This window comes from Antechinus flavipes, chromosome 6 (genome assembly GCF_016432865.1).
Source record: "Antechinus flavipes isolate AdamAnt ecotype Samford, QLD, Australia chromosome 6, AdamAnt_v2, whole genome shotgun sequence".
NCBI lineage: Eukaryota > Metazoa > Chordata > Mammalia > Dasyuromorphia > Dasyuridae > Antechinus > Antechinus flavipes.
Window position 1 is genome coordinate 169,599,971 of NC_067403.1, and position 19,514 is coordinate 169,619,484.

Here is a 19,514-nt window from a genome sequence, read left to right on the forward strand (position 1 = left end):
TCAGAGCCCTTCCTTCTAAATGCTATGACACAAAAAGCTAAGTTTTGAGTCTGAGTTATGCCATAGCTATGCAACTATGATCAAATTATTTAGTATTCCTGAATCTATAAAAAATCTATAAAATGGGGCTAATAAATCTGACTATCTACCTAATTTGGTAGTTCTAAGAAAATCTTTTATAAACAATTGCATGTTATTTAAATCTGAACGATTTAGTATTCAGAATCTCACAGATTATGGAGTCATAGATCCCAGAAGTAGAAGAGACATGTCAGTACATCTATTCCATTCTGATCATTTTATTGATCAAGTAAGGTAATATTTGTAAAACTCACTTAGCCTAGTGCTTAGTTATAGGAGGTGCTATGCAAATGCACATTTCTTTCCTTTATAGGAAATGAAGGCCCAGAGAGATTGATTCTTCCCAGATAACATGAGTTCGAAATGATAGAATTGGGAGATGAACATAGGTTCTTTTGACTGCCAAATGAGAGCTTCTTCTGCAGCACATGCTGTCTCAGTGATATCCTTCTTCCCTATATCCCAAAATTCCTACCTCATCAGACATCAAAGTAGCAATGGCTCTGCCAATCTCATGGTAAGACTTTGCTTTCCCTTTAGGACCTAAGAGAATGAACAGGAACCTGTTTGGGGAAAAAAAAAAGAGAGCGAGAGAGAAAGAGAAGCAATGATTAGAATACAGAAGAATATACTATGTTTTAAATTCAAATTAAACAGAAAACATAAAGCTCTTTATTTATGCCAGTATAGAAAAAAGGCCAGGCCCAAATCCTCATCTATTTTTTTTTAAAGTAAGGACAATGTTTGTGTCATACAGATGATTTTATTTCATGGTTGGGAAACATGAAAATTGGCTGCAAGATTTACTCTGGGGCAAAGTCCAACTTAACAGTGGAGGCATCTAAAGTTGTCTCACAGGGATTGCCTTTCTGAATCATTTCACCATTCCTTTTTAAACTTTCCTCTTTTTGTCCAATTCCCTAAGCTTTTATGAATTTTCAGAACCAAACAAACAAAACCTAGAAGGCACAGTCCTGAGTGAGGCTTCAGGGGTCTCAGCTTTCCTTGGTTTTTCTTTACCCAATATGGGCAGTGAGAAATGATCTTTTATGTGTTTATGAGAAATGTTTCTACTGAGATGAGCTCAGTCATCAACAGAAACTAGTCACATATTAAGTGAACTTTATGCTAACAACAAAACCAAGACAGAAAACTAGGAGAGATTGTCAAAGATGAATAAATACACCAAAATAAACCATCATCCACAGAGAGCCAAAATTCTTTTGTGGATGTGCTGATTGTTCTTTCTAACTTTATTTTCCAGATAATATACATAGCATGGTGTAACAGAAATACTTTTTTTTTTTAAATGCCTATAAACTAGTTCCCATTTAGATACATCTTACCATGATGTTGCAAGCACAGAATTACATAAAGAATACTAGACTAGAAATCAGGAGTATCTCTATGGATTTCACTTGTATCATCTGTAAGTTGATTATAAAACCTAAATATATAAATATAAAACCTATAATATTTCACAAAATTATTATGAGAATTAAAAAAGATATAAGCAAAGTGTTTTGTAAACCTTTAATTAGTAAATCAATAAACAAGCCTTTTTGGAGCATGTGCCAGGCACTGGGGATACAAGTACAATGAATGGAACAAACCCTCTTGGGAGGGGTTTACATATAAATAAGGAAGACAATAAGTATATTTAATGGTATGTATAGAATAAATATATGAACACAATAAACACAAATAAATGTTCAGTAATTAATAGCAAGGAATTATGGGGAAAAGAGCACTATAGTTTACAAGGTCAGGTGGAAAGTAGTTTCTGAGCTGCATCTTGGAGGAAAAAAGAAATTTGATGAAGATGAGCTGAGGAGAGAGTGTAGTCCAGGTATGGTAGACAGTTGGTACAAAGGTATTTGGTTAAGAACTCAGAGTTAACTATATCAGATTGCTTGGTTTTGGGGGGGGGGAGAAGGGAAGAAGGGAGAGAGGGAAAAAATATGGAACACAAGGATTTGCAAAGTTGAATGATGAAAACTATCTTTGCATGTATTTGGAAAAGTAAGATACTAGTAAAAAAAATTTAAAAAGAACTCAAGGTTAAGAATCTCTGGTACAGAGGAAAAAATAAATTCAGTTTTTAGACATGTTCTCAATCTTTCTGCTCGATATCAGTTGTTATCATTAGAGAATATCTAGATAAAACAGCATGAGATATACAATGAAGCAATTAAAGGATGTGAAGTCACAAGCCTAGATTTGAATCCTAATTCCACTGCTTATCACCTGTTCACCATAGGGCAAGTTCCTTTGTTTCAATCTTCTCATCTCTAAAATGAGGTTGGCCTGTGAGAAGAAAGGCTCTTTCAGCCCTGATTCCTATAACTAGAAAAGAATATTGATAAGAAGTAATGACCTCAGCAGCCCTTTTTCTAGTGGAAAAAAACTGGAAACTGAGTGGATATCCATCAATTAGAGAGTGGCTAAATAAATAATGGTATATGAATGTTATAGAATAGTATTGTTCTTTAAGAAATAATCAGCAGGATGATTTCAGAAAAGCCTGGAGAAACTTACATGAACTGAAACTAAGTGAAGTGAGTAGAACCAAGAGAACATTGTACACTACAACAACACGATTATACAATGTTCAACTCTGATGGACATGGCTCTTCAACAATGAAGTCAATCAGGCAAATTCTAATACTTGTGAGGGAGTCATCTGCATCCAGAAAAGAGGATTATGGGGACTAACTGTGGATGACAATATAGTATTTTCACTCTTTTTTTGTTTTTTTGCTTTTTTCTCACTTTTTTTTTCTTTTTGATCTGATTTTTCTTGTATAGCATAAGTGTGGAAATATGTATAGAAGAATTGTACATGGTTAACATATATTGGATTACTTGCTGTCTAGGGAAAGAGATGGAGGAAGGGAGAGAGAAAAACTTGGAACACAATAGTTTTGCAAGGCTGGGTATTATTTTAACAGACAAGAAAACAAAGAATCATCAAGGTTAAGTGATCTATTCAAGAACTCATCAGCTTTAAATGGCAGAACTAGGTCTGGAGACCTTTTCTAAAGCTACCTTAACATCTTACAGAGCTACTGTGAGTATCAGACATTATAACATATACAGTCATTATAACATACACAGTCATAGACATGTGTAAAGAATTGCTGTTGTTATCAATCTGTCTGAACTCTACAGAGACAAGAGCATGGCTCCCACACAAATCACTTCTCCTTCCTTTTAAACATCAGAAACTATTCGCCATGAGCTGTTGGAATGGCTGAGTTGTCCACTGTGACCTGACATCAAAGCAAAATAGGGCCAGAGACTAGACTAAGAGAATAAGAGATGTGAATGGGAATCTGGGATGCCAATTCAACTAAGGAATTGTCTTTCAATAATGGTGGCCCCATCCCTGACTTCAAATAACAACTATAATATCTGGATTCCAATCATTAGATTCATAGTCAGGGCCAAGAAATAAGGAAAAAGAGAAAACGCTGGTTTTCCTAAGGTTCCTTGTGGCATTTAGTGTCCTTGAGGGGAGAAGGGAGAAGAGAAGACCTTGAAACTAAATGAGATCTCTTAGAAAAAGGGTTGAAGTCCAGAAAAAGCTCAGTGGATCAGTGAATAGAATGCTGACCTGCAAATTTGGCCTCAGACACTTACTAGCTTTATCATGAATAAGTCATAGTCTCTGTCTACTTCAGTTTCTTTAACTCTAAAACAGGAATAATAATAACAACAACACTCACCTCACAGTAGTATTTGTAAAGTGCTTTGGAAACTTTAAAAAAACTAATCAAAGTTAGCAATTATCACTTTCAAAAATTATTTTATAATTATTTCAGTATAGTTAGCTTCTTTTGTAAAACTGTTTTTATATCATGCATTTAAAGACACTATTGTGAGAGAAGTCCACGAGTTTCATAAGATGGCCAAAGGGGGCCATAACCTCAAGAATATTAAGCATCCCTATCTTTCTTAGAAGTTATGCTTAATCAAGAGCATCCAATCTGAACTACCATTAAGACCAATCCAAAAAGGGGAAAAAATGAGATAGACTTTGAAAGTTAAGTCCATTGAGAATAAGATAAGCTATAAAAAGTTATCTCCTGTGTATGAACTTAAAATTTAACTCTCCTGTGAAGTCACAGATTCACTTTCCAGTATTATCACTATGGTTGAAATGGCGATAGCAGCTAACATGAGGAAAAGCTTGTTCATGCATGAAGGAAGTCATTATTTTAATCAAATTTTAGCACTTCTAACACTAAAACTAAATTAAACCTAGAATGCTTCTCTTGACAATCAGATCGATTTTTTTTTTCCTGACGTGAGTGGGCATTGATTTGAATAGTTCACAAGTATAATATTTTTAACCACTTAAGAAATAGAGGTATCACATTAAGAAATAATCAACAGAACTGGTCTTGTTTCTCAAATCCTTTCTATTGCTGTAAGGCGTGTGACCTAACATAAGGTGCCAGCTGTCAGCTTAGGGGGTAAAAAAGAAAGTCACCAGGAGTGGAGGGACAAAGGGGCCAGATGTGGTGCAGCAATGGAAATATGCGTAGCACCTGACATTTTCCCTAATGCATTTTGTAAATGGATTTCTTCTTATCTGCCAGTTCATATCCTGTTAATGGATCCCAATATAACTCCCTAATCTGCAATAAATAAAACATGAAATTCACCCACAACAGAACCTTATTCACATAGATATGTAAAGCATTTTACAAACTTTAAAATACTATTTAGATGTGAGCTACTGCTATCTTAATGCATCTTTTGTGCTAAATAACCCAGGGTAAGCACCTCATCTTGGTAAAAATATATTCATTAAAGTTCCAATCAATATCGGCAGTGCAAGAACAAGTATTCTCTAGTGGCTACATGAGGCAATCAGTTTGTCACTATGTCAACAAGCAATTATTAAGTGTCCTCTATGTGACAAATATACTGGATACAAAAATAGATAAAAAAATCAATCTCTTTACCATGAAAAATTATATGTATATATATATATATATGTAATATGTGCATTTGTATATATACATGTATACATATATGTATAAATAGTGTGTATGATAAATGTATTATTATGTGTATAATATTTAGTGTGTATATAATAAATAATACAATTTGTGTATAAAATAAATTATAAATAAAATATGCATAACAAAATATAATATATTATATGTAGATATATAGAAAGAGAGAAAGAGAATTCTTTGTGTTAAATATCCCACTATACTAAATAATCCTTTCACATTGACAATGAGTATAGCCAGTGGTGTTAAGCATGATATGGGACATGTGAATAGAGATACACATATGTGTATATGTGAACCTGGGTGAGCTAGGTGGCACAGTGGAAGAACTGAGTGGTCCTAAGCAAATCACAACTTTTGCCCTAGTTTTCTCATCTACAAAAAGAGCATAACAATAGTACCTACCTCTCAGAATTGTTGTGAAGATGAAATGAGATAATAACAGTGCCCAGCACATAATAAGTGCTATGTGTGTGTATATGTGGGTAGTATAACACATTCAGAACATTGGATAAATTAAACATGATTAACTGATTCTCCATAATAGCAATAAGTCAATTTGAGTGACACTATCATGAAGAAATATTCTAAATAAGAAAAAGCTAACCTCCATTTCTTGACCAGTGTGAAATTTAAAAGGAGGTTATATTATAACAGAAAACACTCTTGATATATAATCAGAAGACCAAGTTTGCATTCCATTTCTTCATTATGTAATTTTCAATGAGTCATTTCTTTTCTCCAGGACTTAATTTCCTGATCTGTAAAATGAAATAATTACGAAAGTCCCTTCCAGGTCTAATTCTATGACCCTATGACATATTAGAAGTCAGTCCCCTCTTTAATTAGAATTGTAAAGACAAAAAAAGAAATGACATGTCCTTTAAGTGAATTCATTTTTTCCTGCTTCCCATTCTAATTGGAAGCAATTTATAGAATCAATTCCTTGGAATATTCACTAAACTCCAGGGATAATTTATCCCCTTCAGGATCAAACACAAAATGCTCTATTTGGCATTCAAAGCCTTTTATAACGCAGTCTCCTCTTATTTTTCCAGTCTTCTTACACCTTACACCTCAACATATATTCTTTAATATACTGACCCTGACTTCCTGAGTGATCCATGAACAAGACCCTTTATCTCTCATCTCCAGACACTTTCCCTGGCTGTCCCTCCATTCTTGGAATTTTTCTTCTCTCCTTGGCTTCACTTATTGACTTCCTCAACTTCCTCTAAGTCCAAATCAAAATCCTACTTTCTACAGGTCGTCTTCCCTAACCCCTCTTAATTTCAGGGCTTTCCCTCTCTCAATTCATTTTTATTTATCCTCTATGTAGCTTGTTTGTTATGGTTTTGTTTGCTTGCTGTTTCCCCCATTTGACTATAAGTTCCTTGATTAAGCTTAGCTTATAGAAGTCATTTTATTGTTATTTTGTCCTTTTTCATTTGTGTCCAACAGAAAACCCCATTTGGAGTTTTCTTGGCAAAGATATTGAAGTGATTTGCCCTTTCTTTCTCCGGCTCATTTGGCAGAGGAAGAAACTGAGGCACACAAAGTGAAGTGACTGCCCAGGATCACATAGCTTGTACATATCTGAGGTTGCATTTGAACTCTGGAACATGAGTCATCCTGACTCCAGGCTCAATAGGGTATCACTTAGCTGCCCTTAGTAGGTGCTTAATTGAATACAGAAGGGGAGTGTTGCTGTCCATAAAGCAAGTTGGAATACCTAACTCTGCAGCAGCAGAGTGCTCCAAATTGAGAACTGAGTACAGATTATAAAGTGCTCCAAATTGAGGAAAATAATAAAAAAAAAAGGGAAATGGGAGAATTAGGGAAAATTAATAGGGTTAGATAACTGAATTCAAGTTCCCTCTACTGAGCTTTTTCACCTAGATATGTAAAGCATTTTACAAACTTTAAAATACTATTTAGATGTGAGCTACTGCTATCTTAATGCATCTTTTGTGCTAAATAACCCAGGGTAAGCACCTCATCTTGGTAAAAATATATTCATTAAAGTTCCAATCAATATCGGCAGTGCAAGAACAAGTATTCTCTAGTATCTACATGAGGCAATCAGTTTGTCACTATGTCAACAAGCAATTATTAAGTGTCCTCTATGTGACAAATATACTGGATACAAAAATAGATAAAAAAATCAATCTCTTTACCATGAAAAATTATATGTATATATATATGTAATATGTGCATTTGTATATATACATGTATACATATATGTATAAATAGTGTGTATGATAAATGTATTATTATGTGTATAATATTTAGTGTGTATATAATAAATAATACAATTTGTGTATAAAATAAATTATAAATAAAATATGCATAACAAAATATAATATATTATATGTAGATATATAGAAAGAGAGAAAGAGAATTCTTTGTGTTAAATATCCCACTATACTAAATAATCCTTTCACATTGACAATGAGTATAGCCAGTGGTGTTAAGCATGATATGGGACATGTGAATAGAGATACACATATGTGTATATGTGAACCTGGGTGAGCTAGGTGGCACAGTGGAAGAACTGAGTGGTCCTAAGCAAATCACAACTTTTGCCCTAGTTTTCTCATCTACAAAAAGAGCATAACAATAGTACCTACCTCTCAGAATTGTTGTGAAGATGAAATGAGATAATAACAGTGCCCGGCACATAATAAGTGCTATGTGTGTGTATATGTGGGTAGTATAACACATTCAGAACATTGGATAAATTAAACATGATTAACTGATTCTCCATAATAGCAATAAGTCAATTTGAGTGACACTATCATGAAGAAATATTCTAAATAAGAAAAAGCTAACCTCCATTTCTTGACCAGTGTGAAATTTAAAAGGAGGTTATATTATAACAGAAAACACTCTTGATATATAATCAGAAGACCAAGTTTGCATTCCATTTCTTCATTATGTAATTTTCAATGAGTCATTTCTTTTCTCCAGGACTTAATTTCCTGATCTGTAAAATGAAATAATTACGAAAGTCCCTTCCAGGTCTAATTCTATGACCCTATGACATATTAGAAGTCAGTCCCCTCTTTAATTAGAATTGTAAAGACAAAAAAAGAAATGACATGTCCTTTAAGTGAATTCATTTTTTCCTGCTTCCCATTCTAATTGGAAGCAATTTATAGAATCAATTCCTTGGAATATTCACTAAACTCCAGGGATAATTTATCCCCTTCAGGATCAAACACAAAATGCTCTATTTGGCATTCAAAGCCTTTTATAACGCAGTCTCCTCTTATTTTTCCAGTCTTCTTACACCTTACATCTCAACATATATTCTTTAATATACTGACCCTGACTTCCTGAGTGATCCATGAACAAGACCCTTTATCTCTCATCTCCAGACACTTTCCCTGGCTGTCCCTCCATTCTTGGAATTTTTCTTCTCTCCTTGGCTTCACTTATTGACTTCCTCAACTTCCTCTAAGTCCAAATCAAAATCCTACTTTCTACAGATCGTCTTCCCTAACCCCTCTTAATTTCAGGGCTTTCCCTCTCTCAATTAATTTTTATTTATCCTCTATGTAGCTTGTTTGTTATGGTTTTGTTTGCTTGCTGTTTCCCCCATTTGACTATAAGTTCCTTGATTAAGCTTAGCTTATAGAAGTCATTTTATTGTTATTTTGTCCTTTTTCATTTGTGTCCAACAGAAAACCCCATTTGGAGTTTTCTTGGCAAAGATATTGAAGTGATTTGCCCTTTCTTTCTCCGGCTCATTTGGCAGAGGAGGAAACCGAGGCACGCAGAGGAGGAAACTGAGGCACACAGAGTGAAGTGACTGCCCAGGATCACATAGCTTGTACATATCTGAGGTTGCATTTGAACTCTGGAACATGAGTCATCCTGACTCCAGGCTCAATAGGGTATCACTTAGCTGCCCTTAGTAGGTGCTTAATTGAATACAGAAGGGGAGTGTTGCTGTCCATAAAGCAAGTTGGAATACCTAACTCTGCAGCAGCAGAGTGCTCCAAATTGAGAACTGAGTACAGATTATAAAGTGCTCCAAATTGAGGAAAATAATAAAAAAAGGGAAATGGGAGAATTAGGGAAAATTAATAGGGTTAGATAACTGAATTCAAGTTCCCTCTACTGAGCTTTTTCACCTCACAAGTCTAAAAGGACGTTTGATTTTTACAATACAATATATTCTGCCAAACTCTGCTTTGATCATGCACTAATCATGGTTTGGGATCCAAGCTGTTTTATGTCAGTGAGCAAATCTTATTTTTAACCAGAAGTTTTCTCTTTGTTAGCAAATTAAGAGTAAACATCAGATCTGTGGGGCCAGAAGGCCACAGCCCAAGATGACAGCTATGGATGGATAAAAAGGATTGCTTTTGTTACTGGAGTCTTATTTATTTACAACTAGAAATAAGCTCCAGCTAGATTTATTACTGCCTACAGATTTTGTTCAAGAAGTCTCTGTCAAAAGACCTTATCCCCCAATCAAGTTTAAAGTTTCACATCTAAAGCTGATTACACCAGGATATAATTAGCTCTTCAACCTAGAAAGGAATATAAATGGGATGGACCACACATAATGCAGACTCACTACCCCATGTTTATATATAACTTGAAGATCAAGAACTTCATAACCCCCCAAATCCTTATGATTTTTCCCATTATTCTCTTCCTCATCTTCATTATCTTCATCATCATCACTATCATCATCATTTCCATTCTTATAGGCAACTAGGTGACAGTAGAGTCAGAAAGAAGTGAGTTCAAGTTTTCCCTCAGACATCTATCTAGCTTTGTGACTGGGCAAGTCACTTAATTCCTGTCTACCTCAGCTTCCTCCCAAGGTTGTTGTGAAGATCAAATGAGACAATTGTAAAGCACTTAGCACAGTATATGGCATATAGTAGGTATTTAATAAATGCCTGTTTCCTTCCCTTCGTTGTTCAACAATTTCAGGTTAGTCTGAGGCTTTTTCTATCTTCAACATTCACACACATCTCAGCTCTGAAATATATTTTACCTACAACAGGGGATAGTAAAGACAAGCTTTCAAAGCAATAGTCTTATGTCTACAAACAGAATTCATCTTTCCCCTTAAATGGACTCCTCCTTCTGAGTTTCTTATTCTATAAGGGCATCACCATTCCCTGATCAACCAGACTGTTATTCCTGACTTTATATCTCCCACCTTTCACATCACATCAATTATCAAGAGATCAATTCAAACTGGGCAGTGTCTCGTATTCCTTCTCCTTCCTTATTCTTATCGGGGCTTAGTATTATTGTGTAAGCTCTGAAATATCTCTCAGAGACCAAACTCTCTCATTTCCAATCTTCTTTTTGCTACCTGCAAATTAATTACCCTTCAGTGAGTTTCTATTGCCTATAAACCTAGTCTGACATTCAAGCCTTTCTACAATCTAGCACTTCTTGTATAAAAGAACTTTCTAGCCTTAGTTTACCCATCTCCCTTACACATGATTACTCTGTGGCTTTACTACTTAAATGGTATTTACCTTGGTCTCAGCCACTGCTTATATTTGTCCTTCTATCTCTAATGTTCTCTATCCAGCTTCACTTGCTAAAATCAGTCAACAATAGTAAACTAGCATTAATCAAGTCCTGTGCAATGCACTAGGAATATAAAGAAAGGCAAAACCAGTCCTTATCCTCAATAAACTTACTTACTAATGGGAGAGACCATATACAAATAAATAGGTATATTACAGGTTATAAACAGAGAAAATCCTACTTATTCTTAGAGACTCAAAGGCAACTCCTTGATCCACCAAGCAAAAACGTTTTTTTTTTCCTTCTTCAATTCACAAATGACACTTTTTACCTCATGATCTTCATTTTTGTTATTTTATATTTGTGTATTATATATATATCTCAATACTCCTCTCCCTCCCTCCTTTCCTCCCTCCTCTCTCCCCCCTGTCCCTTCCCCTCATTTTTTTCTTTATTTCTCTTGATGTCTCTGTCTCTGTCTCTGTCTACCTCTCATATGTATACACACACATACAGCTCAGGTCTGAGAAGACAGTGTCCATATCCTAAATATTTTCCTATCTTCTCTAAAATCAAGCACAGTACTTAAAAATTTTTAGAAAACAAATAAACATGATTCATTAAAAATATTTTAATAATAAAAACAAATATATTTAAAGATAATAAACTATTTTAAAATAATGGCTACATACTGGAATATGTCAGCAGTGAGAAGAGCATGGAATAAATTCTCAATCTGTGACTATCTGCATGATATTAGGCAAATTCTTTCATCTTTGTGCCTGAAGAGGGTGAATCAGATGACCAAAGAGATCCCTATAGCTCTAGATTAATGGCTTTTGTTTTAACTTTAGGGGTTTGCAGATAAATTTTATGGATGGGAAAAATTACATCTTTATTTTCATTAGCTTCAAACTAAAATTTAGCATTCCAAATTCAGTTATTTCAAAGCCTTTTCTGAGAATGTGTCCCTAGGTTTCATTAGATGATCTTGAGAGGTCCAGAAGATAAATTCTACTCTATACCCAAAAAAGAGATTCAAAAGTAAATTAACTAATCTATAGAGTCAAGACTGAAGAAAAGAAAGTAAAGCCAGAGGAGCAGTGTTACAAAGGTAGAATCAGAGTAAAGATAAAGAAGAAGTTTAGTGAGGCAATTTTGTTATTACTGTGAAAAATTTAACATTTTTATTGTTATTCAGTCATTTCAATTGTACCTAACTCTTCATGACCCCAATGGGTGTTTTCTTAGCAAAGATACTAGAGTAGTTTTCCATTTCCTCCTCCAATGATGATGAGGAAACTGAGGCAAATAAGAGCAAGTGACTTGCCTAGAGTCACACAGCTAATAAATGTTTGAAGGCAGATATGAACTCAGGAAGATGAATCTCTCTGATTCCAGGTCCAGTACTCTGCTTACTGTACCAGCTAGTGTCCTTTAGCAATATATTAGCTTAGCATACATACATATACATACATATACCAACATCTATAATTATTATATATGTGTATGTGTATATATATATATACATATATATAACTAATATATATAATTATGCAACATCATTAAATCCAAGGGAGTTTGAAAAGGAAGATACTAGCAGTTGGGAGATAAATTGAGATTATTTAAGTGTTAACTCTTATTATAATAATAATAGCAATAAGAGTTATTGTTATTATAAGATCTTTTTCAGCCCTGGTTCATGCTTACAGGGAAGCTTTGAATGTGGCAGATGGGAAGATGGGGCCAAGGAGGAGGGGAGAACATCTGTGCTATCTACCCTAAAGGGAATAGTGAAAGATAATGAAACTCTTACATTCATCCTATCTTCCTGAATTTACTAAGGATACTTGCTCTCTCTGGAATGAAAGTCTAGGGAACTAGAAAATGCATATGAATTCCTTTTAAAAGTACCAAGAAAAATTATTTGCCCTTCCAAAAACACTTCTCATTTTTTCCGCCTGAAACTTCCCCTTCCTCTTTGCAGATGATATGATGGTATACCTAGAGAACCCCAGAGATTCTACCAAAAAGCTATTGGAAATAATTCATAATTTTAGCAAAGTAGCTGGCTACAAAATAAATCCCCATAAATCCTCAGCATTTTTATACATCACCAACAAAACCCAACAGCAAGAGATACAAAGAGAAATTCCATTCAGAATAACTGTTGATACCATAAAATATTTGGGAATCTATCTACCAAAGGAAAGTCAGGAATTATATGAGCAAAATTATAAAAAAGTCTCCACACAAATAAAGTCAGACTTAAATAATTGGAAAAATATTAAGTGCTCCTGGATCGGCCGAGCGAACATAATAAAGATGACAATACTCCCTAAACTAATCTATTTATTTAGTGCTATACCAATCAGACTTCCAAGAAAATATTTTATTGATCTAGAAAAAATAACAACAAAATTCATATGGAACAATAAAAAGTCGAGAATCTCAAGGGAATTAATGAAAAAAAAAATCCAATGAAGGTGGCCTAGCTGTACCTGATCTAAAATTATATTATAAAGCAGCAGTCACCAAAACCATTTGGTATTGGCTAAGAAATAGATTAGTGGATCAGTGGAAAAGGCTAGGCTCACAAGACAGAATAGTCAATTATAGCAATCTAGTGTTTGACAAACCCAAAGCCCCTAACTTCTGGGAAAAGAATTCATTATTTGATAAAAACTGCTGGATAATTGGAAATTAGTATGGCAGAAATTAGGCATGGACCCACACTTAACACCATATACCAAGATAAGATCAAAATGGGTCTATGACCTAGGCATAAAGAACGAGACTATAAATAAATTAGAGGAACATAGAATAGTTTATCTCTCAGACTTGTGGAGGAGAAAGAAATTTGTGACCAAAGATGAACTAGAGACCATTACTGATCACAGAATAGAAAATTTCGATTACATCAAATTAAAAAGCTTTTGTACAAATAAAACTAATGCAAACAAGATTAGAAGGGAAGCAACAAACTGGGAAAACATTTTCACAGTTAAAGGTTCTGATAAAGGCCTCATTTCCAAAATATATAGAGAACTGACTCAAATTTATAAGAAACCAAGCCATTCTCCAATTGATAAATGGTCAAAGGATATGAACAGACAATTTTCAGAGGATGAGATTGAAACTATTACCACTCATATGAAAGAGTGTTCCAAATCATTATTGATCAGAGAAATGCAAATTAAGACAACTCTGAGATACCACTACACACCTGTCAGATTGGCTAAGATGACAGGAAAAAATAATGATGAATGTTGGAGGGGATGCGGGAAAACTGGGACACTAATGCATTGTTGGTGGAGTTGTGAACGAATCCAACCATTCTGGAGAGCAATCTGGAATTATGCCCAAAAAATTATCAAATTGTGCATACCCTTTGATCCAGCAGTGTTTCTATTGGGCTTATATCCCAAAGAAATACTAAAGAAGGGAAAGGGACCTGTATGTGCCAAAATGTTTGTAGCAGCCCTGTTTGTAGTGGCTAGAAACTGGAAAATGAATGGATGCCCATCAATTGGAAAATGGCTGGGTAAATTGTGGTATATGAATGTTATGGAATATTATTGTTCTGTAAGAAATGACCAGCAGGATGAATACAGAGAGGACTGGCAAGACTTACATGAACTGATGCTAAGTGAAATGAGCAGAACCAGGAGATCATTATACACTTCGACAACGATATTGTATGAGGACATATTTTGATGGAAGTGGATTTCTCTGACAAAGAGACCTGAGTTTCAATTGATAAATGACGGACAAAAGCAGCTACACCCAAAGAAAGAACACTGGGAAACGAATGTAAACTATCTGCATTTTTGTTTTTCTTCCCGGATTATTTATACCTTCTGAATCCAATTCTCCCTACGCAACAAGAGAACTGTTCGGTTCTGCAAACATATATTGTATCTAGGATATACTGCAACATATCCAACATATAAAGGACTGCTTGCCATCTAGGGGAGGGGGTGGAGGGAGGGAGGGGGAAAAAAATCGGAACAGAAACGAGTGTCAATATAATGTAATTATTAAATAAAAAATTAAAAAAAAAAAAAAAAAGAAACTTCCCCTTCCCTCTTTTCTCTCCCTTCCTTTCCTACCTATTCATCATTTCCTGTAATGCTCCTGGGAGGAGCTGCTTCATTTTTATCTTTGTATAATGATGATCAGGAAGAAAAATAAATTAAATAAAATGAATGGCTGAAGACTGAGACAGTCCATCATGATAAGCCCTCCAGACCTTGTGGGATTTCTTTTATTGGATTTTGCAGAATGCAGTTATTACAGATGGCCCTGCATTGCTCAGGAAAGTCAGCTAATGAGGCCCCCAATTTGGTGATTATAGCTCAAGCTAGTTCAAAGGACAGCCAATGGATAAGGCCATTTCCTGGGAGGAAAAATGACCATTCAAGGCCCAGAATGGTCTACAAATAGCTCTTTGGTAATTGAATGATGTGTTCTTGGATTTCTTGGCTCACCCTATTAAACCAGTTGGGGTTCCTGTCATTGACCCTGACTGGCAGAGCACCTTCAGCCATATTTCCCAGAACAGTGAGGAATCACTGACAAGAGAAAAACAGAGATTGGCTGAGAAATTACTTTACTCCAGCACATGTAGCTCATGTTATTGGTAAATCAAATAGTTGTGATTTTTTTAAACACATATTTTTAAAAATGTTTTCTCTGCATTCTCTAAAACAACAAAAATACTTACCAGCAATCCAAAATAGAAGGAGTTGTGTTCTTCATCAAAGGAGAGAGCTTCCATATCCATAAAATCAGATTTCTCTAAATGTGTGGTGTTCAAAATATAAACCTAAGTGGTATTGGTCTGTCTCTGAATACAAGCTCTTAGAACAACTGCCTTTTTATTCTGCTATAAAAGCACTTCATTATATTTTAAGCTCCCATGGGAGAGAGTTAAGAACTGGATCTGGATTTCATGCTATAGGGAATTCTTGATTAAGGACAGTCTCTGGACAGTGCAGATTAGCCCCTTCCTTCTCTGCCATAGTCTCAAACCCTAGGAGATTAACTCTGTGTATCCAGAGTCATACAGCCAGTATGCGTCAGAAACAGGACCTAAACCCAAGGCTTGCTAGCTCAAGGATGTCTATCCACTATACCACCAAGTCTCCCTCTGTATTTTGTAATTATAATTAGGAACTTTTACATCTCAACTCCTACAAAATGATAAGCTCACTGAGAATGGGGATTCTGATTCATTTATCACCCTATTACACCTCAGATCTTCCTGATTCTAGAACTAATCTGAGAAAATAGCTTAATTGTCTTTCCATGGTTTGGTTTAGTTCTCATGAAGTGTCAAAACCATGTGAAGCAGCTTTGGTCATCCCTTATTTCAGATCCCATATCCATCTGTGTCCAGAAGACACAGAAGTCCAACAGATGATATGTGCCTCAGGCAATAACCATTTATTTATTAGTTACTTGGTTGGTTGTTTGCTGGAAGGAAGTCTGTTTTGGAGGATTCCAGCTAGACGGGGACCATCTCTTACCGTGTGGGCACTGGAACCTCGGTCAGGGCACCCAGCATGACAGCCTGCTGTAATCGAACAAAGGCAATGAAAGGGCTCTCCAGGAAGTCCACCTCCCCGACCAGAACATTGGAGGCTTCTGCATCACGGGGAAGTTTCTTCATGAACTTGTTCTTTAGCTGTACAGGGAGAGCCAGAAAGCACAGGTCACAGCTCCAGGATGGAAAACATGATGAAATATAGCCTTACTTCCATGGACACAAAGTGAAGGCATGTAGCCCCTTGTACTTCCATCTGTTTTATCCTAGCCTATTTTGATCTACCTGGTCCTATCCTATGTGATCCCATCACATCTATCCAATCCTATCCTATCCAATACTATCCCTTTCATCTCATGTTATCTTTCTATCTATATTTCTGTGTATTTATGGCTTGGTTTTGTTTTGGGTTTTTTGGAAGCTAGGTTGCCTTACATATAAAGTGCCAGTGTTGGAAGTCAGGAAAATGAGTTTGAATCTTGCCTCAGATACTTTCTACTACATGACTCTAAGGCAAGGCATTTCCCCTCTCTTCATTTCAGTTTTCTCTTCTGCAAACTGGGAATAATAAGAGAATCTATCTCATAGGATTATTGTAAGGCTCAAATGAGACCATCTGTCTATCTACCTATCTATGTATCATGCTTTATAAGCCTAACTATATCTATATCTATCTGTCTGTCTGTCTGTCTAGCTATCAATACATGGAGAGTATACATGAGGAGAGAGAGACAGAGATTGTAAGTTCCTAGAGGGCAGGACTATCTTTTGCCTCTTTTTTTTTTTATCCCTAGCACAACGCTTGGTATATAATAGGCACTTAATAAATGTTTAATGATTGATTTATTGAAACACTATATAAAGAGCAATTCCCCAATTGATAAGTGGTCAAATAGGTAGTTTTTGGAAGAAGAAATCAAAGCTATCACTTGAAAAAAGTCTCTACATCGCTACAAATTATAATGACTCATCTCACACCTATCAGATTGGCTAATATGACACAAAAGGACAATGAAAAGTGCCACAGAGCATGTGGAAAAATAGGTACACTAACAACACACTGTTGATAGAGTTGTAAAATGATCTAACCATTCTGGAGAACAATGTGGAACTTTTCCCAAAGGGTACAAAAGCGTGTATACCTTTTGACCCAGTGACACCACAACTAGGTTTGTATCCAAAGAGATTACAAAAAAGGAAAAGGATTTATTTGTTCAAAAATATTTATAGCAGCTTTTTATGGTGCAAAGAAACAGAAACTGAGAGGATGCCTATCAATTGGGAAATGATTGAATAATTTGTAGCATATAAATTGATAGAATACAATAGTGCTGTAAGAAATGATGATGAGAATTCTTTCAGATAAATCTGAGAAGACTTACATAAACAGATACAAAATGATATGAATACAATCAGGAAAATTTTGTATATGGTAATTGCAATATTGTAACAATTATTAATTTGAAACATTTAGGTACTCTGATTAAGGCAATGATCTAAGATAATTCCCAAGGACTCATGATAAAAAAAAATTCTACCTCCTGAGAGAGAGATGATGAACTTTGAGTGCAGACTGAAGAATATTTTTTCATGTAAAACTACAAATATATTATGTACGACTTGCTATTCTGTTTAAATATGTAATTAAGTTATCGTGTAAATTTCTTCCTCCCTTTTTTTTGTTCCCTTATTTTTTAAAAACAGGATAAAGATATTGAAAAATCCACAAGATCTCTTTCTAAAGAAGTAATTGTAAATGATGAGTAATTAATACATCTGGCTATAAGTGTTGTCTTATTACTGAAAATTAGGTAGCTAGACGCACAATTATTTTCACCATTATGAATAGGCCTTTATAAAATGATGGGGGGGAAGAGAAAAAAGAAATGTGCAATCATCTTTTATATTATGTTATGAAAATGCTTGTTTTATTCCATAAATTAAGAAAATAATTTTTAAAATAAAAAAATGTTATTGTCCCCTTGTTATGGGCCAGAACTTGAAACAAGATGCTAAGTCAGTGGAATTGATAGAGACAATAGTTATCTAATTTAGCATGGTGCTTAACAGTTCTCTAATTCAGTACATGTACTTAGTACTTACTACAGTGCTACAAGATTCACACCTTTGATAAGAGAGCATATATAAGCTAGGAGCCTCAGACAGGATTCAGTTGTAGAGATTCAGAAGCCAGAAAAGGAAGGTGGGAGCTCAAGCTCTAGCAACTAAGGCCAGACTGAAAGGCTCTCCAAAAAGCTGCTCAGCTCCAGGAAGGAGACAATAAAGGATCTGGATTATAAGAAAGCCAATTGGGCCGCAGGAAAGGAGACAAGATCAGGAAAGGAGACAATAAAGGTCTGTACTGACTGTACTCATGTGGGATTACTGAACTGAAACGAAGGCTGCCTCCAGAGACCCCAAGAAAACCCCAACAAGAGAATATTACATCCCCTCAAAATGAAAAAAATTTTAAATGAATTTGAAAAAAATTTTTTTATAATTTTCCTATAACTTACACCTTCAGTTGCCTCCTTTTGCTTCACTTTCTCTAGATAATCCTCAGATTCTAAAATAGTAACTTTTGAGGTAGAAGAGGACCTTAAACTGATTTAGTCCAACTCTTTCCTTCTATAGATGAGGAAACGTAGGCCCAGAAAGTTAAAATGCCTTTGCCCAAAGTCACACAATTAGCAAATGGCAGAGTTGACATTTGAATCTGTGGCCCTTGACTCCAAATCCAATCCTTTTTTTGTCTCCATTCTAGACTTACTCTCATACCACTTGGTCTCAATGCCCCACAACCTTATCTGAATATACATTTATTTTCCAAGTCAATAAATATATTCTGTATCATCAGATATTTTAATTATTTTTCTGTCTCTTCTATTCTTCTGTCTTCTCTTCATTTGCTTGTTTCTCCCTTTGTTATATCCTAATGATTTCCTCTTGCTTACAGACAACAAATGAGTAAGAATTTATTCACTAAACCCATCTATTAGGCTCATAATATTTATAGAACATTAGAGATTTATTATTTGATTGATTGTCTAGATGTAAGAAGGTGATGGGAAAATGGGAAGAAACAGATTAAACTTAAAAGGGCATTGTGTAGGGGCAGCTAGTTGGTATAGTGGATAGAGCACCAGCCCTGAAAGTCAAGAGGACCTGAGTTCAAATTTGGCCTCAGACACTTAACACTTCCTGGCTGTGTGATTTTGGGCAAATCACTTAACCCCAATTGCATCAGCAAAAAAATAAAGGGCATCATGTGTACATGTATGTACGTGTGTGTGTGTATAAAATTTGAAAACAGGTTGTTAAATACTTAGCAACACATCCCTGATGTTAGC

General features: G+C 35.2%; 1 protein-coding gene across 1 annotated transcript in view; it reads right to left on the bottom strand.

The window, feature by feature from the left end:
- The window catches only part of SLC4A4 (solute carrier family 4 member 4), a 350,270-nt gene that overhangs the window by 107,467 nt on the left and 223,289 nt on the right, over nucleotides 1-19,514 (bottom strand). The window contains 2 exon segments of the mRNA XM_051964746.1: nucleotides 557-644; nucleotides 16,148-16,305. Of these exon segments, the coding sequence (XP_051820706.1) occupies nucleotides 557-644; nucleotides 16,148-16,305 (246 nt within the window).